We start from the raw sequence: 25,436 nt of genomic DNA on the forward strand, positions 1-25,436 counted from the left end.
CACAGTTACTTAGGAAACATTGATGGTTTTAATTGACTATCCAAGCTGTGGGAGAATTTTAAATATTCATGCTCATCTGAAGCAGTGTAGCTCAGGCTTCAGGGCAAGACTGCCTAAGTCCTTTCCTAGCTTTGTATTTTTGCTGTTTTCTGTTGTGGTGACAGAAATACCTGAGACTGAGTACCTGAGTAGATTTTGGCTCCTGGTTCTGGAGGCCTGGAGGCCTGGAAGTTTAAGAGCATGATGATAGTTTTGCCAGTGGCTTCTGTTGAAGCCCTTGTGTTGCTTCAACTCATGAAAATACATGGAAAGAGTGGGAGGGCAAATAAGAGAGGGAGCACGGGAACCAATCTTGCTTTATAGCACCTGAGAAAAACATCAATCTATTAATGAGGGCTCCAGCCCCAACCCCACTAGGGCCCACCTCCCAATACTGCCCCATTGAGAATTAGGATTCTACAGTGAATCTTGGGGTACATTCAAACCATAGCACTCTGCCACTCGCTAGCTAAGTGTCCTTGAGCAAGTTGCTTATGAATGGAAATAATAATAGTACCCACTTTGGAGGGGGCAGAATTTGGACAAGATAATTGATATACGTAAAGCACTGACAACAGCCCTTGGTGCTCATTAAACATTCAATGGATACATGCTACAAATTATTGCATATATTTTAGTGTTCCTTTTAAATATTTCCTGGAATTGATGTTATTTCTCATCTTCCAGATTATTTTTCAATCACAACTATTTTTCTTTTATAACTCTAAAATTTAAAAAAGACTATCTTAAAAAAACTATTCCTTTTGGGGGGCTGGGGTTGTGGCTCAGCTGCAGAGTGCTTGCCTAGCACGTGTGAGGGGCTGGGTTCGAGCCTCCGTACGACATAAAAATAAATACATAAAACAAAGGTATTGTGTCCAACTACAACTAAAAAAAAAATTTAAAAAAACTATTCCTTTTTATCTATCCTTGCAGTTATACCTTTTAAAAAAAGAGTCAAGTTCAGAACTATCATGTTCTTATATCAAAAAAGAGGGTCTGAGGAGAATAGGTCCAGTAGGGCTTTTCTTTGCCTTGTCTATCTCCTCACCTGTGGCTCCCATGATGCATGTCCATCCTCCTACTTTTTCTCACACCCTGCTGACCTTTCTATCTTATTCTCTGGGTTTTCTGTTTTCTGCCCTTTGTAGTTCCAGAGTGCTTAGGCATGAAGGTCCATAAGTTGGCCTCAGCCTGGGTCTGTTCAGCGTTTCTGCACCTGCATTCTGGGCAGGAGTGCCAGGCAAACTGTGCTGTGCACGCAGTCACCTGTGGGCGTCTTCCAGGCTTCTTCTGGCTAACTTCACTGTGCTTTTCTTTTATGATGTTAGTATTTTGTGGGGATGTCTTCTGAGATTATGACGACATCCTGCTCCTCTTCAAAGCTCCACCCACTAGGCCCACTCACCATCCACAGAAGACTCCTGCCCAAACTGGTCTTCTGTGTGATGGTAGCCAAGTGTGGCAGTCTTTTCCCATCATTCCTTCCACACTTATTTGTTAGTGTTCTATCATGAGAAAGAGCTTTCCTGTGTCCCCATTTGTTGTTTGATTCATTTTTTATAGCAATATGAATTTATGGTCTTATATTTTATTCCAAAGATCATAATCCAGTGTTATTATTTCTCTTGATGTGACCAAACTGGTTCTTAGGTGCCTGATATGTTCACATCAGTTGCTGGACATTTCCTTAGTTTGGGGCATAATTTTATATATATATCAGACCCACCTTGTATTTCCCCCACTTTGGCCCTGGCATTGGCCATTTTTCCAAAGAAGCCCTGGTTCCTTTTAATGAAGAGTAATTGAGGCCAAGACCTGGGGCTTCAAGTGCTCTCTGATGCTGATGTGTCCCTGCTTGTAGGACTTTTCTGTCTTTTTACTGGTGAGTTTCCAGTAGTGGGAAGAAGGGTGGGCCGTTTCAACAAGAAAACAAAAATTTTTACTTTTTAAAAAAATATGTATTATTTTAGATGTAAGTGGACATAATACCTTTATTTTATTTTTATGTGGTGGTGAGGATTGAACCCAGTGCCTCATGCATTCCAGGCAAGCACTGTACCACTGAGGCACAGCCTCAGCCCTATTTTTACTTTTGCTAGAATAAATCAAAACGAATTGGAAACACTATTGGTGTCTACTAACTCAGATAAACCATTATAGTCCTTCCATCCAATTATTAATATACTATTATATAGCTTTTTCTCCAAGAACACTTTTTCTTTGTGATTTTAGTGCATGTTTCCATTTCTATAGCTAACATGCACAAATATTACATTATTTTCTACTTGAATTAATATTTCTTATATTTGGTTTTAAAGTGCTGGGCTGGTTCCCAACAAGGTATATTCCAAACTAGGGTGTTAGTTAAAAATTCCTATTTCTAGAAACTATTCTTAGAGATTAACTTTCAGCAGGTTGGAGAAGGGTCCTGACCATGGACATTTTTTAAATACTCCAGGATTCTGAAAGGCTGATCAGGTTTAACCTGACTCAAAGAAATAATCATACTCCCTGAATCCAGCTATTAATCTAGCATGGTACATTTTCCTAATTTCTGGACTTGGTTTTGTTTTGTTTTGTTTTGTCTTCTTTAGAAGTCCACTAAAGCTAATTAAATCAGGAAAGGCTGCAAATTGTTCTAATTGCTGTGAGATGCAAAGTAAATAATTCAGGGTTATTCTGTATAATCTGCCTGATAACTTCACCTTCTTTTCACTTGGGTTTTAGTCCAGGGGAAGAAACAACATTTGCCATCCCTTATAGGCCAGCCCTTATAGGCCAGCATGATTCTTGTTGCATATCCTATAAAATTCAGGTAATTATCTAACATCTCATCATTGTATGATAGTTTGAGCAAATTACCGGCTGTGATTAATGAAACTTAAGTATCTGTAAATTGAAACTAAGAAATAAAAATTCCGCACATCAATGTTCAGCCAGAACTAATTATTTTAAATCTACTGAAAAAGATCACAGTTACTGGGAACGTAGATGTCCTATTTTTTTTGACCTGACATACTTATGTTAATTTAAGAGAATAGTTATTTAACTTTCCATTACTCTTTTCTTTTGCCTCTAACAAAAGAGATACATAATTCATGTTTGATCATAATATTAAAGGCAGTGTCGGGGTGAATAGCTATACTTTTATTTTATAATTCTACTAGGATTTTTCTGGGTTTCTTTCTTTCTCTCTTAAAACTAGTTCTATGAGAGCTGGGGATATAGCTCAGTGGGTAGAGTGTAGCCTCACATGCATAAGTCCCTGGGATCAATTCCCAGCCCCATAAAACAAGAAAACAAACAAACAACACTTGTTGGAGGCAAGAGGATCACAAGTTCAAAGCCAGCCTCAGCAACCTAGTTAGGCCCTCAGCAACTTAGTGAGAGCTTGTCTCAAAATTAAAAAAAAAAAAAAAAAAAAAATCCTGAGGATGTGGCTCAGTGGTTTAGCACCCTGAGTTCACACCCCAGTACCAAAATAAAGCAAAAAACAAAGGAAAATGTAAACTAGAAAATGTTTCCTCATAGTGATATGAGGGAAGTTTAATAATAATGTAATGGAATTGATGCATATTGATTATCTTGTGATGTGATCCCCCTTTTTTCTGGAAAAGCTGTTTTAAAAAATCTGAAATACATGGGTGATTTCTTGTCTAAAAAGAGAAAACAATATGAACAGTAGGAGAAATCACATCAAGGGGAAAAAAAAAGAATTGTCAACCAGCCTCCTTGACAAGTCAGAAATATCATTTGTTTTCTTTTTCCATTTCAGTTTTTTCCCACATTACTTTTACATAGTTAGAAAGATGTTGTGGATACATAATCTTCTGCTTAGATTGCCACTTAACCTTAGCTACACTGTCTTTTTTGTTGCCTCGAAGTCTTTATAATTATTTTAAATGTCTCTGTAATGTTACACTGGTGGTTGTGCCTTTGTACTCCTGGATTTTCCAATATTGAATGTTTTACCTTGTTATAGCTTAGAAAATGAAGTTTTGTTGTTGACAAAACTTGAGCTTCAAATGAGAGAGAGAGAGTGCATGTATTGACTCTGTATCTAGTATGTGAATCTTTTGATTATGTTGACCATTTAAGGGAATAATTTCCTCATGGGGAAGGCATGTCCTCTGTGAACAGCAGGACACCTCATCCCAGATTCTGGGTTTCTACTTGACATTGTATCTTATGAAATTTCAGTTTGGCTTCCCTGTTCACATGACAGGAAGCCTGGGAGCTCAGGCCTGACATGAATTGCATAGATGGATTCAGTACTTCAGAGGTCACAAGTCCTAAGTGGAACATGGCTCCCTTGCTTCTCACCTAAGCTTTCTTCTTAAACATACCATGTATTAGTTCAAAGAAATCCAACAAAGTTCTGACTTCTGGGAAATGGCTATTTTAATTTTGTTTTGTTTGGCTTTGAGATATCAAATTATTTCAATATTGATTCCAGTTTCCACTTGGGGCTGAGGGATTACCTTGCTTGATTGTGTACCCTAGTCAGAGTTTCCTCTTCTCACAGGTAACTCAGAAATTGATGACAGTTCATCAGGCTGGGTGTTCACAGGAGAACATTGTGGTGTACCACCAAATTCTTGTCACCAAGCACAAACAGCCATATTGTCTTATGAACTCGGAGCAGCCTGTTTTGTTTTGTTTTGTTTTTCATATGAAGTCCTCCAACATTTTATATGGTATAATTCTATCATGGCAACACAAAGCCTACCAATAGGAAAATGAGAAATCTGACTTAATCATATTTTTGAATTATTAATTCAGGGGATTTTGAAGGAAAAAAACGGGGATTTTGAAGAGCAGACTATTAACAAAGGCAGTTAGGCTACCAAACGGAAGGTAGTCTGTTACTCAGGATGTGATTAATATTGCCTCATCATTTAATTTTAGAACTTCTAAAATAAGGAAGCTTGTTCAAGGCACAGTTTGAAATCTCAGAGTGCCTACTTTGTCTTTTTTCTTTTTAATTACAAAAGTAACATATTGTTACAAAAAGTTTGGAGAATAATAAACTGAAAAAGTCTCCCATGGTCTCCTGGCTAGGACCCAAATTTCTGCTAATATTTTGTAATCCTTCTAGTCTTGTTTCATAAATATATTATTTTATTTTTATTCATTTATTTTGTGGTGTTGGGGATTAAATTCAGGGCTTCACCCATACTAGGCAAGCATTTTACACTCCCAGCCCTTTAATTAAAAAAAAAATTATCTATCTATTTTACTGGGAATTGAACCCAGGGACACGTTACCACTGAGCTATATTCCCAGCCCTTTTTTTTATTTTATTTGTTTGTTTGTTTGTTTTTGTGGTGCTGGAGATTAAACCCAGGGCCTTGTGCATGGCAAGGAGGCTCTCTACCAACTGAGCTATATCCCCAGGCCTTATTTTTTATTTTGAGACAGGGTCTCACTGAATTGCTTAGGGCTTTGCTAAAATGATGAGATTGACCTTAAACTTGAGATTTCCTGCCTCAGCCTCCTGAGTTGCTGGAATTCAAGGCTTGAATTACTGTACTACCTAAACATATTTTTGTAATGATGTTTTGTATGTAGTTTGAATCTAACAGTACTTCCTATCCCTTCCCCCCATGTTTACATGTTTTTTTATTAATTAGTTTGCTAATTATTAATTTACTACTTAAATGGTGCTACATTATGACCTAGTAGATCAGAAAGCTTAATGGATGGCCATTATAATTTCTTCAGAATTCTATCCTTCTCATGTTCCCTAATTTTTTTAATCATGCCCCCTATTATTGAGTAGTTAGAATGCTTAAGTGTCTATCCTGTGCAGAATGGTAATTAGCAAGTCTCTAATTAGCGTCATGTTCATGTTGCTCACGTAGCCATGAGGGTGACCTCAGCCTGCCATGGTTTGCCTTTCAGGACCCATAATGTGCATATTTTTGCTGAATTTCTTGTCACTTGTTTTCTTTTTATTTGTTGGGGTGGGTGAAGGAGCTGGTCATGATCTACTTCACGGGTGGACATTTTTGTCTTTCTTTCCTCAGTGGTGAGAGTGGTGCTGGAAAGACAGTGGCTGCCAAATACATCATGGGTTATATCTCCAGAGTGTCTGGAGGAGGCCCCAAAGTCCAGGTGAGTTGGTAATGACCCATTTTGAGACCTTGTGTTATTTGGAAATGTGAAAGATCCCACATGCTATTTTTAAAAGAACTTTTCTTACATGGAAAAGGTTCTATAACCAAGAAACAGGAAGTCTGTAAAGAAATATAATTTTGAGATAGACATGCCAGCTTCTGCAAATCAATAAAAACAGTCCAAAAGGAAAATAAACAAACCATATCTCATAGAAAATGAAGTATAAATTACTAATCAAACATGAAGATATGCTCATATTGTCATGATAATAAGAAACAAAACTACAAAAAAAAACAAACCTGTATTTTTACCTACTAGATTGACAAAATTCTTGTAGTGTTTTAAACTCTCTTGGCAAGAACATGAGAACATAGTCATTCTCATGTGTTGCTCTGGCAGGAGCATGAACTAGTACAGTATACTTTATTTCATGAAGGCATTTCAGAAAAATCTATCAAATTTATACACATGCTCCCTTTGACTCAGTAGTTCTGTTAAGATGATTTCTTCTTTTTTTGAGACAGGGCCTAGCTAAGTTGCCAAGGCTGACCTCAAACCTACAATCCTTCCACCTCAGCCTCCAAAGTAACAGGGATTACAGGCATTAGCCACTGTGCATGTCTTGATTTATCCTTCAGCTATGGTGAAAGGTATGCAAAATGATACATATATAAAATTATATGTGGCATTTTCTGGTAATGCAGAAAACTGGAAACAAATGCTCATCTATAAGCAACTAGTGAAATAATTTGTGGTTTGTCATATATTAGATTTTTATACAGCCATAAAAATGAGACTTCATGTTCTGCTATGAAATGATCTCCAAGATATATTCATTAATTGCAAAAAGCAAGGTTCCAAACCCTCTATATAATATGAGGAAAAACGAGTATGCATCAATATCAAGGGCTAAGGTCTAGAGGGGACTGCCCCAAAGCATAGTGCTCTTCACTGCACACAGTGCTGGTGAGCTTTTCAAAATTCTAATTCTTGTTCCAAAGTAGAATTAATTCTAAAGTTTAATTTTTAAAAATCAGAATCATTTCATAAGGAATGTTATTGCAATGGTGAACTGTAGACTTTTTTTTTAAAAAAAAAGATAAATTAATTTTTTATTAGTTTGCTGATTATTAATTTACTACTTAAATGACCTAGTAGATCAAAAAGCTTAAGGATTTTAAGGCCCATATTTTCTTATGTAAACTGAAAGGGTCTCAGTAGAGCCTCTTTCTCTGAAGAAAAAGGAAACTCTAGAGCAGTTAGCTCTGTCCAGTAGGAGGTGAATGCAAGAAATGCCTATAATTCTAAGTTTACTAAGTAGCCATATTTACAAAAAGTAAAATGAAACCGATGAAATTAATTTTTTTTTTAAAGAGAGAGTGAGAGAGGAGAGAGAGAGAGAGAGAGAGAGAGAGAGAGAGAGAGAGAGAGAGAGAGAGAGAGAGGAGAATTTTTAATATTTATTTTTTAGTTCTCGGCGGACACAACATCCTTGTTGGTATGTGGTGCTGAGGATCGAACCCGGGCCGCACGCATGCCAGGCGAGCGCGCTACCGCTTGAGCCACATCCCCAGCCCGAAATTAATTTTTAAATGTTTTATTTAAACCAACTGTGTTCAGTTTTTCATCACTGTAACAAAATACTGGAGGAAAAACAACTTTAGGAGAAAGATTTATTTTGATTCACAGTTTCAGAGGCTCAATCCTCAGTCAAGTGGCTCCATTGCTCTGGGCCTGAGGTTAAGACAGGGCATCATGGTGGAAGGGCATAACAGAGGAAAGCTGCTCACCTCATGGAACCAGAAAGCAGAGAGAGAGAGGGGGGCGAGGGGGAGAGAGAGAGAGAGAGAGAGAGAGAGAGAGAGAGAAAGTCCTAGGGACAAGATAATAGTTCCCAAGTGTATGCTCCCAAGAAGGACCCACTCTCTTCAACTAGGTCCCACCTCCTGCAGTTTCTTCACCTCCCAGTAATCCATTCAGATCATTAATTCATCAATGGATTAATGGATCAGAGCCTCATGATTTAAACGTTTTCAAAAAGCCCACCTCTAACACCACTGTATTTGGAATCAAGCCTTCAACCCGTGAGTCTGGTGTGGTTCAGTCCACTTGCTTTTCTCTATTCACATGACTCTATCCTTAGAGGGCCAACGTGGAGACAGGAATCAGAATGCTATTTTGTAAGTGGGCTGCTCTTTAATTTATTCTTTCTCTTTTCCTTGATAACTTCGTCACATGCTTCCAATTCTGTTGGACATCACTGATAGTTCATAAGTTCATACATGCAAAACCATACTCATTTTAAAAGTCTCTGATTAGACCTGGAGGCTTGAGCTCTTGCCTTAACCCCCAACACCACAAAAACAAACAAAAACAAACAATTGTAATAGCAGCAGCAACAAAAACAACAACAGTTTCTAATCAAAGAAGGGAAGAGTTAGAAGAGCCTTCCACTCATTCCTTTCCTAAGAAGAGCTGAGAGCTTTGAGTGGTGTAGTCACATCTAGCCAGCAAACAGAAGACAGAAGATCCATAAACTCAAAATTTATTTTACAAAGAAAAGCAAATTTAATAATAATTCACGAGTTTTTAAGGACTAGACAGATTGGAAATATTTTTCTGAGTTTGATCCCATGGAGGGACCACCCAGAATTTGCCCTTGGTGCCATTGCTATCAATGATTCCAAAGTTGGACGGAACCAGTCCTCATTTCTTGAGATACCTAATCTTCTGAATATTCTGATGGGTGCCGAGGGAGCACTTTGGCTGTTATATGGTCGATTAGTCGTGAGTGCCTTATTTAGTCCTGTTTGCCACAGCCCATGACCTAGTGGTCGGATTGCAGACGGTTAATGTTGATTTTTCTCTTCCTGTTTTCCTATGAGGACAGTGATACAGAGCTCTTGGCTTAGAATTAGTCAGTAGCTAAAGAGCATAAGCCAGGAGACTTGTTATTTCTGGAACATGTTTAACCATAGCATGTGAATAATTAGAAGTACAAGGAATGACTCATTGTTGAAAGACCTCTCCAGCATCAAATCCTATCTATTGAACTGTCTTATGTCCGAGGTGTGTTTTTGCACACTTTTAAGTCTGGCATAGAACTTGGGTGTTTTGAAAACCAAGTTCTTCCCCTTTAGGAGACTAGGACTTATTTCACAAAATCCAGCATTGGCCCAAGTGTGGATCCATGCTGGCAAAACCAGCAGCACCAGGGAGCTGGTGAGAAATGCAGGTTCTTGGATCATGCCCCAGACCTGCTAAATCCACATCTGCATTTTAACAAAATCCATAGATGATTCATGCACATTAAAGTTTGAGGAACACCAGATTATATTTCTAAAACTTTGAGGAGGAGATACTAATTAATTTTCCCTTAAGGTAACTCTTGCTTGTAGTTGAGCAGGGGAGGAGCTGGGAAGGGCCATGATCAGAAAAATTAATCACCACAGCAAGGAGATGCCCCTTGTTGCTTCACTTTCTTACTTGCTGTGACTCCTGGCACACTCAGAAGTGCAGAGTGAAGCTGTAGCCACACTGGATAGAGGTCCAGATCAGAAACATTTGTGGATTCTGCTTTATTAGTGGCAACCTGGCTCCTGGGGATCCTGCATCAAGCCAAGGGAGTTGGGAGACCCAGTCGCACATACAGGGTCAGATCTGTTGCCATGAAAGAATAGATTCTCAAGAAATTCCCAGGGAAACATGACTTGGGACTTCTCTCCTTACAGCATTCAGAAACTAGGACATTAGGGAAAGTTCGGCTTCACATGTGTGGCAGATGTCTGCACCTCCTTAACCTGTGGTCTGTTTGCTGTGACAGCATGTGAAGGACATCATCCTGCAGTCCAATCCGCTGCTGGAGGCCTTTGGGAATGCCAAGACCGTCCGCAACAACAACTCCAGCAGATTTGTAAGTCTCATCCCTGTTTCAGAGAAATTTGCCTAATTGATGATGTTGATGTTCCTAACTTACGTCCTAGGTCCCCAAGGAAATAAGAGCATTTCACATATCATCAGGAAGCCACCTTGTCAATCTTTCCTTTATTTTCTAAAGCAGCATGTTATCGAGCTCAAATTTACCCTTTGACTCAAGTTATTTTTGAGCCTCAAGGATGCAAACAAGATAATTTCAGAAGCAGTTGTCTTACTAAAGAAATAAAAATTGATGAAAGTGGTGGATTTGGTTCCTGAGGAATTTTGCTTGTTCCCTAGAGAAAAGGCCTTCTTTTCCAGACAAGAAATGAATGGAATCAATAGGTATCTCAGAGATCACTGTCCACCAGCAATGATTTTGCTCCTCAGAGCTTGGTCTGTGAAAGGAGCAGATCCTTGGACTGACTGGGTGCATGGAGAGAAGCTTCCTCCCCTGTCAGAGTGAGCTGACTGCATACCCAGCCTCTCTGGCTTTATGCATTCACTTTATGGGTTCAGAAGTGACTGGACCTAGCCTCACAGAGTGCCTCCTCACTGGCTTATGTACCCAAGGTTACAAAAATGTCAACCCATGCATTGTTCTGAATGCCCATTTCCACATTTTTCTGTCTGAGTGTCTCCTGAGGTGGTAGATTAGAGAACAGGAATAAAATCCCCTTGACAGAAAGCCACATTTACAAAGAAACGAATGCTTACCCGATAGCCCTGATTTATATAGATTTCGCATCTTATTTCACCATAGATTATGTCTGGCACTAAAGCACGTGAGGAGCCATCTGTGAGGCTGATACTGGGCCATTTTTAAATAAATAGTGGGAAATTCAGAGAAAAACAATTTCTTTTTTACTCTTTATTTTGGAAGGAAGTTTCTGTTTCCAAGAGAAGCTTCACCATGTTCTCATGCAATCATTGTCAAGTTCCCTGGTGGATTATGTCAATCAGGCTCACCTTCAACTTTCCTTGTTCCCCAGGATTATTCAGAATATTTGCTCCTTTGTTTATCTCTCATATCTTTTGGCTCAGTGCCTGGGTTGTTTTATCCTGAAGTTTCTAGGTGATAGAATAAGAAAGAAAATGTGAACATATTTTCCACTTGACCTTTTTTTCCCCAGTTGTCATTCTTAACCTGCCTCATAAAAGTGGAATCGATGAGATTCAACCCTCTAGCTATCCTTCATCCATTCCTTTGCCTTCCTTAGGGAGCAGGACAAAATAAAACAAAAACTCATCATTTACTATTTATCTGATTACAAAATTTCATATAATCTCGCTGGAAGGATGGGAAAAGTATAGATGGGTTGTACACATCCTTTCCCCCTCACCTCCTGCCAGAGGGGAAATTCACTTCCTCTGAAACACGTTGGCAGAGTTCACTGTTGTTAGATTAAGTGTACCAAGGGATTTTCTGGCCCATTCTTTATACCTTTTGGTTGAGCAGGCAAGTAACTACTGGAGGAAAATGGGCAGGGAATATAGCATATCCTTATTTAGTCTGGTTGGAAGGATTGATTCTCTCTGAATGCAGAATTGTGTGATTGGACAGAAGCTCAGGTTATTGTTTGATATGAAAAATTGAGGAAGTCTAGGCCAGAATTAGGAATAATTCAGAACATGTCTCTCATTTATGAATTTCCTTGAATTATATACTATATTCAAAACCTATTTGCAGCATTATGTTTTTGTTTACCAACCATTAAAGGAAATCCCTAACTTTCTTGCAGGGAAAATACTTTGAAATCCAGTTCAGTCCAGGTGGGGAACCAGATGGTGGAAAGATCTCCAACTTCCTTCTGGAAAAATCTAGGGTGGTGATGAGGAACCCTGGAGAGCGGAGTTTTCACATATTTTACCAGGTTTCCCTTTATATCTTTTCTTTCCCATTTCTTTTTCCTCCATATTAATATATATATATTTATTTATTTTTCTCTCAGTCCTCAAGTGTAGACAGTTTAACAAGCTGAAGAGACTTCATTACTACCATATGCAGGATTGTAAAAATGTCCCTGCCATCAAGGGAAATAAATTCTAATTGGAGTGACAAGGCAAATTCCCTGAAAGTTAAATAATCAAAAAAATGTTGACATAACTTCAAAACAAAAGTAGGAGTGTTTGATTCTTTGCCAAATGGGAATTCATGTGGGGAGATTTGGCCAGGATGGTAAAGGGGAGATGTTAATGCGGGTAGAGAGTGGAGAGGGCAGCTATCAGGGAAGTTGGGTGACTGAAACAAAAGCCAGGCAGGTAAAAGCCAGTTCATGAGCCATGCCTCAGCCAGCTTGCAGGGCAGACTTTTCAGCAAGTGGACTGTTGGAGAGGAGAACTGATCTTTAATGCCAACTCAGAAAATTTCCTTTCAGACCATTAGAAGCCAGGGACAGTTTGGGGTCAGAGCAGTGTACAGGATGCTTTTAAAATCATGTTCCAGTCTTCAGCAACCATCTGATTCAGCTATATTAAAATGTTTTTAAGTATTTAAAAATATAATGATGTCCTATCGATTATTAATGTTTGGGTTTACTTATTAATATTTTTATATTAGGGATCCATATTAGTTTTCTTGAAGAAAGGCCTGGTAACTGTTTTGCTTTGGGTTTGAAGATCACTGGATTAGAAGGAAATTAATCCTTGAGAGTAACTAACAATCTCTTCAATGCACAGATGGTTTTTTTGAGGTTTTTTTTTTTTTTTTTTTTTTTTGGTACCAGGGATTGAACTCAGGGGCACTCAACCACTGAGCCATATTCCCAGCCCTATTTTGTATTTTATTTAGAGACAGGGTTTCACTGAGCTGGTTAGTGCCTCGTGGTTGCTGAGGCTGGCTTTGAATTTGCAATCCTCCTGCCTCAGCCCTCTGAGCTGCTGGGATTACTAGCGTGTGCTACCATGCCTGGCCACAAGATGTTTTTAATGATGGCAGATCATTCTTTTAGTTGGTGTTTGTTGGTTGAAAAAGTACATAAATGACCAAGAGCCTCTCTGAGTTTATGCATGTAACTGTATTAATCAAAGCAATATTTATGAATGAATGAAAATGGTCGTGCATATCACACACAGCAATATGTTATTTATCGAGCACTAGACAGAAGTGTTTAATGGATGTCAGGATCCCTTTCAATACATGCAGGCCCCACCCACTTCTAGGAGTGGCAGCTATCAGGGAAGTTGGGTATCAAAATAGAGGCTGGGAACAGAGAGCTTGGGGGTTCCAGAGTTTGACAAACAGTAACCCTCAAAGATGTGAAATAGATGAAACTCCATAGGAGTAGTGTGGAGAGAAAAATATTGCCCATGCAGGACCCAGAGATGCCTAGGTCCTCCACAGATGAGAGACATGAAGGTAGTGAGAGGAAAACAAGGAAGCCCAGGATCGGATGTGTCCTCAAAGCCAAGGGAAGTCTCAGGGGGATGGGCCACCCTGGTTCTAATGCTCTGTGCTCTGGAGGGGAATGGGGCTGGCCAGGGATCTGAGGACTAAGAATTGGCTTAGCTACTGGAAAGTGGGCAGGAGAGGAATTTTGCCATAGTGGTGAGGAAAGATGGTGAAATGTAGCTACAAGTTTTTCAGTATGCACCCTGTAGTGAGAAGAGTGGGGAGGCGAGCTCCACTTTAAAAATTCAGAAATAATTAAATCAGAGAGGAAGTAGATTATGCACCCTGAGGAAGTTCAGAGTCAAAGAAAAGCTTTTAACAAAGGTAAAGAGCCCCATGTTTGTAGATAGGAGAGTTGGAGAAAGGGAAATTGGAAGTTACTAGTGAGAAAGACTATGTGATACGAAGGGAGAAGTTTGAAAGAGCTGAGGAACCTTCTTTGTTGCAGGTGGGTTGAATAGAGGACAGATGAGGCAGGACACCAAATAGGAAACAGGAAGAAGGTTTATTTGGCTGCAGACAGGTTCAGAGGTTATAGCTTTCACTGTAATCAAGTAACCCCCCGAACCCCGAGTTAAGGCAGTTTCAGAACTTTATACCCACCATGTAAGGGGAGGGGCTCAGAAGTTCACAGTCTGCAGAAGTTCATACAAAAACAGCTTTTTCTTCCACTATTCTGGGCAAGTTAACCCTTCAAGGACAACACCTGAGAAGGGGAGAGCTTCTTCTCCCCTTTCTTCCCTCCCCGTAGCCAACTGTTACCTTGGAGCCCCATTAGTAACCTCTTCTCTTATCTTTGAAATGTAAACATGTCTGTGAAGCTCAGCTCAAGACCAGAGGCCTTGTTAAAGGACCTGTCTTTCTTATCACACTCTGCATTTGCAAACACACTTCTACCAACTATTTTATATGTTGTTATTTATATTAGATAGTCCATAAATATTTGTGAAAAGCTAGCACCTGAAGTGCTGATCTCTTTCTGGCTGGTGAAGTAAGATAGAGCAACAGGAAATAGGAAGTTTAACTACATTGAACTCTCTTGTAGAAATTCTTTTGCTGATATTTCTACAATCAATTATAGTAAAGATTTCTGGAGAAGCTTAATTAAGATTTTCTGTGGAGGGGGGTGTCACTACAGGGGGAGTAGGGAAAGAAAGGAGTGTCACCAAACATTTTCAGTAGACAGGGAAAAAAAAAACACAACAAAGGGAACCTGATGTCGCAGGTTGTCCTGGAATTTTTAATAATGCCGCTGAGGCCACCTATTTGCTACAGAGGAGCTAAGACTGCATGAGGAACTTGACAGAGATGGAGAAGCTAGTTCTGAGCTCCAACCAATGGTGTGTTGGAAAAGGTTTAACGATCAACTCCTGGGAGGAAAAAACCATTTACATGCAGTGTTTGCCCGATATTCATGGTTGAAATTAGTCCCGATAGGAGCATACCTATCAAAGAAATGTCACAAGAAAGGTGGGAAGAAATGCATACATCCTGTGCAAGCCATTTCCAGGACACCATGGCATGAACCCAACAAACAATATTGAGATGATGGAAAGTTTGCCCCCTGACCCATGCTGGGGGTCAAACCCAGGGCATCAATGCAATGTAAGCAATATTCAGAATGCATGTATGATGTTGTGAGGAGAAAAAGAAAAAAAAAAGCGTGTCACATTAGATTGGATAGAGAGAAATGATGGGAGGGGAGGGGAGGAGTAGGGGGGATAGGAAGGACAGCAGAATAGAATAGACATTATGACTGCTGTATGTATATAGGTGACTCTATGACCAGTGTGATTCTGCAATCTGTACAATCTGAAAAATGAGAAATTATACCCCAATTATTCAAATGTATCAAGATTTGAATTGCCAAGATCATTGTAATGTCATGTGTAGCTAATAAAAAAAAAAAAGAGGGGCTGGGGATGTGGCTCAATCGGTAGAGCGCTCACCTGGCATGCGCGCGGCCCGGGTTCGATCCTCAGCACCACATACCAACAAAGATGTTGCGTCCGACAAAATCTAAAAATAAACATTAAAATTCATTCTAAAAAAAAAAAAAAAAGGAAAAAGAAAAAGGTTTGGGGATATGGCTCAGTGGTGAAGCACCTTGGGTTAAATCCCAGTACCAAAAAGAATTTGCAGAGATGGTTTGGGACTACAAGTAAATAACTTATTCACAAGTCCCTTCATATTTTGGACAGTGGAACAACCCATATATTGAGAAAGCAGGGCAGAAAGTCCTTTCTGCCTGGGCTCAGTGATGTTGGCAGCAGGAACTGTGGGGTCACTGTGGGTGCCTTGTGGGCCACGTCATAGTACATGTCATGTTCTGTCACTGCAGCTCATCGAGGGGGCCTCTGCGGAGCAGAAGCATAGCCTTGGTATCACTAGCATGGATTATTATTACTACCTAAGCCTTTCCGGGTCATACAAGGTTGATGACATCGATGACAAGCGGGAGTTCCAAGAAACTCTGGTAAGTACCTGCATATGGCCAGGCAAAATCTGCACTCCAACCTGGGCATCACCAGTGGCATAAAGGGCAGTAAGGGTCACCAAAGCAGAGAGCAGGTGATCTACCACTTTGTGCCACTGTAAGCATGCCTTGTCTTAAGACCTATCTTTCAACAACTTTTAATGGTCATGTGCCCAGTGGCCTGAGGACCACCTAATGATTTGAAATGGATAAAAAAGTAAGTTCATCCTTGTCCCTCTGTAGGAGCTCTGATAATCAGGCAAAACCTATTGTGGGCAGTTCACTTACATGCACACTTTTTTGCTGATGGCCTTCACAATTGGTCTGAAGGCCTGCGCACTGGTCTTAGAGTAGAGCTCTCTCAGAGTATGGATATCCAATATGCATACAGTGCATCTGTCTTTCATAGAATTTGATGGACACCAGAAACTAGGCTTTTTAATGGTGCTTTGATTTCCTGGAGATTTTCAATTAAAATTCCTTTGCAAGTATAATCTGTTCTCATTCCTCCCCGAAGGGAATGATCTCTTGATTCTAGTGGGAGTGGCTGGCAAGGGAGGCAGCAGTGCCCTTGGAGGGGTGAGTTGGCAACCCCAGGAAGAGGCTGGCCCTGGGGACTTATGCCCAGCTGCCACTCCCCTGAGAGTCTTTCCTCTGGATCCCTCCTTCCCTTATTCCTGGAGTATGGAATGCTGTGTTTAAAGATAGAACTGCCCTTCCAACAGGACTTCTGAGAAGAATGTGTGCAAGAACACTGGTCAGTGATCACGTTGTTTGGGGACTTTCCACTGCCATCACAGGCTAGCCATGTCTACTGTAACTCTTCAAGTCAGTTCGTGCTTCTTGATTATATGCTTATGAAGTTGGTGACCAGCTTGTCTGGATAATCTCTCTTTTCTCTTTCAGCACGCCATGAATGTGATTGGGATCTTCGCAGAAGAGCAAACGCTGGTGTTGCAGATAGTGGCAGGGGTTCTCCACCTGGGAAACATCAGCTTCAAAGAAGTGGGCAATTATGCTGCAGTAGAGAGTGAGGAGTGTACGTAGCTCTGGCTGTGGTTGTTGAATGAGGGGAATGGTGGTTAGCTCTGATCAGAAGTAACCCACCACTCTGCTTGGCTTAGATCCTTAGATCTAAGGATGGTAAATCTCAAGCGTATATCAGATAGAGATGAGAAGCCTTACACGTCCTGCTGTGGCAGACCAAAATGGCCTTAGGAAAGACTAGACATCTCCTATGCTCTTGCCTCTCTTGTCACTATTAGCTTTTCCATGTCCCACATTGTAGGTCATTAATGAAATCGTTCCAATTTATCACTAACTTTGAAGAAATTTGGAAGAATTTCACATCTAGTTGCAAAGATTAATCGATTCATTTAATGAAGATTAATGGTTTAATAATGCCAAAGACTAGTCTCTTAATAAAAACCTTTTTGGTAACTGGGCTTTACAATCTTCATTCACCTAAAATTCATGAAGAACCAGTGATTGAATTTATGTAAATATGAAAAAGCTCAGTTTGTCCCATGGGTTGGATTAGATTCGATTTCTGTGCACAGAAAGAATATGGACTTTGACTATTGTGTTCACATTCTGATGATCATGTTTAATGATCACATGTGTCATAGTCACATCCTCAAGCCCTGAATGGCCATTTTTACTCTCTGAGAAGAATTCAGGGCCCTTCTTGCAGAGAGACATTATTGATTTCATGTGCCCACAGTCCACCACAAATACCATGCACGTAACTTCTGCCTCTTAGGCATCGACAGCTTTCCAGGCTGTTCTCAGAACCCACACATCCTTTAACCACCCAGGAAGGCATTTCTTCCTTTCTCAGCATTCTTCAAGGATGATAAATTTAGCTGCTTGGTAATAAATAGTATCCCACTCATTGCTGACAATGCAGCGGGGATATTTCCATTCCAAATAAGGTTCTTTTTTATATTTTTGTTTTCTTTTCTCATAAAAGAGGGAAGTTTTACTAACTTCTGATGTCTATCTGATAAGGATAAATTATGTCTACCAGGGAAGAGGATGGAAAACTATAAATATACAGGGTGGCCATAAAACCTAGGAACATAACCTAGCAATCATGATAATAATAATTGTGTTCCTGTACTTCATGGACTTTATCCTTGACATTTAACAGATGCACTTATGTGTCCAGGAAGATAATTAACACTTAGTCTTGTAACAGTGGCAGCTTTATTTTGGTGGAAGTGTCTGTGGAGATAGACTAGTTTTCTCTTGCTCCTTGGATGGTAAAATCCTTTTCTGCTACTTTATACTTGAGAATAAAGTCATGATGCTGAACCAGCAAGCAGGCCATTGAATAGCTGAGCCAAGAAGGGTTTCATTGCTCACTGAGGTCTGGAGTGAGTAGCCTCCTCTGCCAAATAGGTAAGGCCTGGGGTTGGCAACTGCTTTGAATATAAGGTGGACAAGCAATGGACATCAGAATGAGCTTGAAGCCAAGTAGGTCTAACAAAGAAATATGCACCTCTCCCAGTAACGTTCTTCTATCATTGCTGGGTTTTGTTCATTTGGTCATACATTAACACTGTTTAGTGGATATATGGAAAAAGTCCTCCCATGCACCCCTCTGCAGTTAACTTGTTCCCCTCCCCAGCAGTAACTGGAGTTAGGTGTTTAGAGCAGCCACTCACATCCATTCTTTTCCCCGCTTTTGTGTGATAATGGGCACTTATTACACAATATTCTGCAGTTGCTTTTCATATAGCATTTTATTATATCTTAGTAATTATTATTTATCCATTCATAAGGGGTTTTATCCTTGTACAGCTGCAGATCGTTCCTTTGCTTGGTTACATTTTGACTTTGTGACCTCATCATCTGTTGCTATGCATTAGATAGTTTCTGATATTCTGAATGAACACTACTGAAACGAATAACCTTGATCCATGTTATCTTTCTCCTGTTATCCATGCAACACATCTATAGAGGGAAAGTCTATCCGTGCTTTTGTAATCAAAGAAAGCATTTTTCTCTAGCTTTTGTATTGTAGGAAAAAAATTGGTTATGAATCCCATCACAATGGGCCTACTAAAGCAAACTAGGCATGTATTTGACCTTAGACCAAAAGAGATATAGAATTTTCTTAGTCAAATCTTTTGTGTTTCTGAGAAGCCAATCAAACCTCAACTTAGGCACTTATATGCCTGCCAACATCAATGTAGTGAGTGACATACTTTGGGAAAAAAGTTTTTCTTAAGAGGTATTAAATACTAAATTAACCTAAGAAGTTTGTAGACAGAAAAAAAATACTACTTTAATAAAATGAGGAGTAAACGTACAAGTGACAAGGCCCCTTATTTTTAACCCTATGATTAATGGATGAGAAAACACAGAGCCTCAACACCAAAGACAAAGGAACCATATTTACCTTACTATTTAAAAAAAATTATAAAAGAAAGGAATTTTGTTTTGATATGTTTTTTACTTTTCTCTCTTCCCTATACTTCAAATTTAAATGGAAAAATGAAATCCAACTTTGCTTTACACCGTAATGCAATAACAGAAGTCTATTTCTGTTAGTTAAATGTGCTGAAACATTACCTTTTAGCGGGTTCTTCTTATTTTACATGACTCTGAATAACTACACTAAAGTTGCAACATTTTAATTAATCGTTACTTCACCCCCCCTCATCTTCCCTAAGCCTCCAAGCTTCCTTGCTGACACTCTCAGAAGAAGCCACGCTCACCCACCCTCATGGAATTCATAGCTTGGTGGAAGTCAATATAAGTGGCCCTATAATTTTAGCACCAGGGCAGCCACTGAAAAAAATATGAGGCTATGAAAGCTTGTTCTTGAAGAACATGGCATGGATTTTTTCCAAACCAAGTATATATTTCCTCCCTAGTCTTCATAGCTGTTTCCCTAAGCTTGTGGCTCTGGTTCTTGGCCAAATTCCATGCCTTGTTTTTCAAGTGCCTGCAGTCTTTTGGCCATGCCTGCTCTGTGGAAGAATTACAAGAGGTGGAAGGGTAGCACCTGTCTGTCAGTCACTCTGTCTGGTCTCAAGTACTCTTGTGTTAGCCCTATTTTTGTTTTTTACCTGAGGTTATGACAATAATAACCAGATATTTTAACTGTGCCTTGGTTTTGGTATGGCTATGAGTTTTGGAGAAGCCCATGCTTATAAAATAGACAAACAATGTAGTTTGCATCAACTATTGAGGATGATGTCCATTACATTTAGTAAAATGGGCCCTCCCCAATGCTGGTGGTAATTACCAGTGTGACAATGAAGGCCTCTTGTACATTGGGTTCTAAGGTAAATATCTCTTTAATTTTCACAAGAACCCTATCTGTGTCAATCTGATGAGTGGACATCATCTCTCCTTACTCTGTGCAAAGGATGTTTTAGTTCAATGGAAGATACACCCAGATCTCCAGAAGGGTTAGCATTAAAACTAAACTAAAGGAAAGGGCCATCAGCGCATTTGGTTTTCTTCATGTGTCCTTTAGAAAAGGAAGCCCTTCCACCAGTCAAAGCATATACATGATACTCATGTACATGATAAATACTCATATACATGATAAATACCTTGTTCTGGCATTACACATTTTCAGTTGCATTCACTGACTTAATCTCTTTGGAAGGTGTGTGCTGAGAAATGTCAACCCATTACATTTTAACACCATCTGTGCACTTCAAACTGATTATCCTTTACCAGGAGGCTTGTGATTTTTGAGCATTATTATAAGGTCTTTAACACAGTCCTTTATCAGAGAATTTTGGTAAAGCTTTATGCAGAAAAAGAAGACTTTTATCCAAGTTCGAAATTTGTGCTTTCATCTGTGAATACCTTTCATTTATAATGGGAAAATCTAGCACTTTTTATGTCCAAGAAAGGTGCCATTTATTCATATTAGAGCGTTTTGACAAAAATCAAGAAAATCCCTTCTATATAACTAGTCTTCTTCTTGGTAATTTTCATGGCCCAAAATACGTTGCTAAGCCCTGAGAGTCTGTTTTTCTATCCAAGACCATAACAATTACTCTGCTGCATGTTGTTAGAATAGAATATGTGTGCTGAGATATAAGTGACACCAGTCCCCTCTGTTTCACTCCATCTGCCACCCCCAGGGAAATTTTCTTCCAAGGTCCCTCTTTCAAATGTGACCCTCAATGTGGAGCAGGCCTGTTATACTAGGGATGCCTGCTTTGGCCTCCTGCCCAGATATCTCTTACCATTCAAGAACCCAGCACTGAGTCCATCCTAAGTTTTTCATCTTAGCTTTCTGCTACAGCCAATGCTGTCAACAGTGTAGACCACCTCCCAACCACAGCTCCTGCATTCCTGCTTCTTTATCTTTGCATATCCCTTTCCCCTCTCCACATCTATACAAATCCTGTTTATCCTTTCAGGCCTGGCCCAAATGCCACACCTTCCTATCTACCGCAGCAAGTAGCAATATCCTCCTATTCTAAATTCCTGCAGAACTCTGTTGTCTGTGAAGGAGGGTTGTTTAGTAAACTGTCTTTACCCATCTAGATTTTCTTCAAGATTTCTTAAATATTTTGTATTCTTTCCTTATTTCATAACACATGGTAAGCACTTGGCCAGTAGGTGATTGGTTGTAGTTATTAGTTCAACGATAACAGGTGCTTCCAGGTCTTTGGAAATGATGCTGTGAAAACATTGCGCCAAAAAGGAAGAAAACAATATTTGAGCCAAAGAAATGTTTTTTAATTGAGTTCCTTCCAGGCTGCCTTGCTGAAGACTTGGATAGATGTCCATTTTCAGCACTTCACTGTGATCTCAGTAGGAGGGATTGGCCTACCATCCTTCTGGGATCACTGATCTGTATGGAGATTCCGTCGTCATAAGGATTTATTTATGTAATAGAATGGTCATGAAAAATGAAGTAGGTGGATGTGTGTGGGATTGCTGATAAGCAGCCTTTAGAAGAGTGGAAGTTTCAGGGGGTGGAAGGTGCCTTGTGTCCATAAATTATGCACACACACAAATGCCTCCGTGTGTTTGGAAGATGAGTTGGGAGATGAGTTGTTACTTCTGTAAGATAATCATGTTTTGTTTTATGTTCGATAGTCTTGGCTTTTCCTGCATATCTGCTGGGCATAAACCAGGACCGGTTAAAAGAGAAACTAACGAGCCGACAGATGGATAGCAAGTGGGGAGGCAAGTCGGAATCCATCCATGTGACCCTCAATGTGGAGCAGGCCTGTTACACTAGGGATGCACTTGCCAAGGCCCTGCACGCCCGTGTCTTTGATTTCTTGGTGGAAGTAAGTAAACATAAGTTGATATCAGCGATGTTCAGATTTTATCTATAAGGAGTAAAACTAAGGGTTTTGATTCGTTTTATATATATATATATATATATATATTTTTTTAATTGTTGATGGACTTTTATTTTATTTATTTATATGTGGTGCTGAGAATTGAACCCAGTGCCTCACATCTGCTAGGCAAGCACTCTACACTGAACTACAAACCCAGCCCTCATTCTTTGTAATCAGGATCTTACTTTTTCACTTTCTATCCTCTCACTCTGGTGCTGTGGAATCCTGCTTTTCCTTCTAGAATTGTTCAGCAAGACACATTAGCTAAACCTAAACAGTTTTTTCTGGTCAAAACATTTAATAAAGCCAAGTCTAGTGACTCAGAAAAAGAGGAAACCCATGGTCCTGAACCTTTTCTCAACTTAGGAGCCTACAGGTTTAGTAATGTGGCATTTATCATGTTGATTTGTGACCAATCAATACACAACACAGCAGCTTGAAACAATAAGCATTTATTTTTCTCACAATTTCTCACAATTCATGTATTTGCAATTGGCCCAGCCTGGAGTCCTGACTCAAAGATCAGGTTGAAGGGTTAAAGATACTATGAAAGATGGATGCCTTCCATGGTTGTTGGCGGGAGGCTTCAGTTCCTTGCTACATGGGCCACCACATGGAGTTGCTTGAATATCCTTACAACTTGGCTGTTGGTTTTCCCGAGTACACGAACTAAGAGAGAGAGCATGAGTAATGAGCCACAAGTTTTTTATGTCCTCGTCTTGGATTTAAGTATTATCACTTCGCCACAATTTAGTCCATTAGAAGCAAGTCACAAGTATAGTCCACACTAAAGAGGAGGGGAATTAGGCTCCACTTTTCTTTCTTTTTTTTTTTTTTTTAGAATTTTAATATTTATTTTCTAGTTCTCGGCCGACACAACATCTTTGTTGGTATGTGGTGCTGAGGATCGAACCCGGGCCGCACGCATACCAGGCGAGCGCGCTACCGCTTGAGCCACATCCCCAGCCCGCTCCACTTTTCAAAGGAAGGAATATCAGAGACTTTTTGGATATATTTTAAAATGATCACCGTTGTTTTTTATTGTGGCATAATCATACATACTTGCCTGCATATGCATGTAGTGTATATGTACATATATGACATGTATATTCCGAAATTTAGTCTTTTAGCTTCATAGAACCGCCAATGCTATTCGATGTCAATCGCTGAAACCTCTAATGCTAGAATAATAGCAAACTTTTAGGTAGCAGTACGTACCACACACTGTTCAATTGTTTTAGAAAAAATACCTCATTTATTTCTTACAACAACTCTGTAGTCTAGATATTATTTCTAATTTCCAGATAAATCAGTGAAGCACAAAGAAGCTAAGGAATTTTCCCAATGCTGCACTGCTATTATATGGTTTTTATAGGAGCTTGTAGATATCTAGCTCTTCTACTTCTTTGACTTAATGTATTCAGGCTAGAAGGAAACCCTAGGGAAACCCTGGTCAAGGGACACAGCAAGGCCACTGGATCCAAGGAGTCTATTTTTGAACCCAAGTGGAAACATCTATAAAGCTTAGGAAGGGTTAAGGTCAGGTAGGGTGACTTTGTGTCCTCCTTGTAGCTATTTGAAGGATAAGATTGCTTGGGAAGGTCAGGGTCTTGCGTTTAACTTCATTTCACCAAGCAGGGAGTCTGAAGACTGGTGGATTTGCTCAAGGCCTGGAATGAGAAAGGTGCAAACTGGGACTAGAACCCACAGCTCTTGGCTCTATTCAGGGTACCTTTTAGCATTAGACTTCCCACCTTCCTTCCTGTCATTCCTCATTTTTTTTCTTTTTTTCAGTAAATGTGGATGAATGCCTATGTAATTAGCATAATTTAAACTGACATGTACTGCTGAATATGGTATATCACTATTAGCTCACAAAAAAAAAAAAAAGCACCATTTTTCTTTGCCTGGAGAACATATTTGATACTCCAAACTTCAGGTGGTTGCCACCTCTAGGAATCTCGTATTCCTTTGTTCTCTGCCTCCCTTACAACCCCCCTCTATTCTATACCTATTAAGAATTAAGAGCAGAATTCACATACTGCTTTTCCTTTTTTTTTTGGTTTGTTTGTTTGCTTGTTGTTTTTGGTGCTGGGGATTGAACCCAGGGCCTTGTGCATACAAGGCAAGCACTCTACCAACTGAGCTATATCCCCAGCCCCCCACATACTGGTTTTCCTCTGTATACCCTATTAATTTTTTTCGAATTAAAATAGACATTATCCCTCTAAAGAAAAAAAGAAAAGAATTAAGTCTATTTCATCAGACTTACAGGTTGTTATTAAGTCTATTTCATTGAATTGCATGGTCTTTTGTCACAGTGATCAAGAACCCAGATTTAGAAATCACAGTGCTTAAACTAAATCCTGAACCTTGCTTCTTGGCCAGTGCAATCGTAGGCACTCATCTGGAAAATGGGGATAATAGTGGCATCAAAGCCATTATGAGAATCATAATGAGTATTAAGTATTGCCCGGCACAGGTGATGCTCAAATACGTAAACTGCACTTACTACCAATTTAAAATAATTGCTGTTATTATCTATACACAGTTTACTATCTATCCCTGTAATCTCCTGGGAGCAGGGACTCTCGCCCTTGGTATCCTTGGCATATTGTGTTATATGATCATTAAGTGACTGTAGAATGGGGACAATGGAAATGACATTTACAGATTTTGTAATATTGTGAATCATGTGAAATAGGTTTTCCTTCGAACATCCAAGATGACATTTTCTTCTAATTTCCAAGACTTCCTGAGAAAACTGCCAGAAAGTAATGGTTTTCATCATTAAGTGAACATTTTTAGCTACTGCAGTATTTAGGATCCTAGTGGTTTTCCAAAGCACTTTACATTGCACTGAGACCTTTTTAAAGCAAGTCACCTGTCTTCACATTGTCCTCTGTTTCCAGGGGGCAGTAGTCCCACCCTCCCCCAAATGCCTGTTTTTAATATGATCGAAAAGGAGTTAATTGCCCTGTTGTGTGCTTTCTCCTAGTCCATCAATAAAGCCATGGAGAAGGACCATGAAGAATATAACATTGGCGTCCTGGACATCTATGGTTTTGAAATATTCCAGGTAAGGCCAGCTTGAATAATAGGAGATTGGAGGTCTGCAATAAATAATTTAACAATGAAGAAAGAAAAAAAAAAAGCT

At 39.6% G+C, this 25,436-nt stretch overlaps 1 protein-coding gene across 1 annotated transcript in view; it reads left to right on the forward strand.

The window, feature by feature from the left end:
* Positions 1–25,436, forward strand: part of MYO1E (myosin IE) — a 190,307-nt gene that overhangs the window by 100,069 nt on the left and 64,802 nt on the right. The window contains exons 5-11 of the mRNA XM_081291730.1: positions 6,072–6,159; positions 9,986–10,075; positions 11,820–11,951; positions 15,810–15,944; positions 16,851–16,983; positions 22,026–22,222; positions 25,278–25,358. Coding sequence (XP_081147856.1) covers positions 6,072–6,159; positions 9,986–10,075; positions 11,820–11,951; positions 15,810–15,944; positions 16,851–16,983; positions 22,026–22,222; positions 25,278–25,358 — 856 coding nt within the window. The remainder of the gene's footprint in view (positions 1–6,071; positions 6,160–9,985; positions 10,076–11,819; positions 11,952–15,809; positions 15,945–16,850; positions 16,984–22,025; positions 22,223–25,277; positions 25,359–25,436) is intronic.

The sequence above is a fragment of the Spermophilus citellus genome (genome assembly GCF_964194105.1).
Source record: "Spermophilus citellus genome assembly, chromosome: 4".
Lineage (NCBI taxonomy): Eukaryota > Metazoa > Chordata > Mammalia > Rodentia > Sciuridae > Spermophilus > Spermophilus citellus.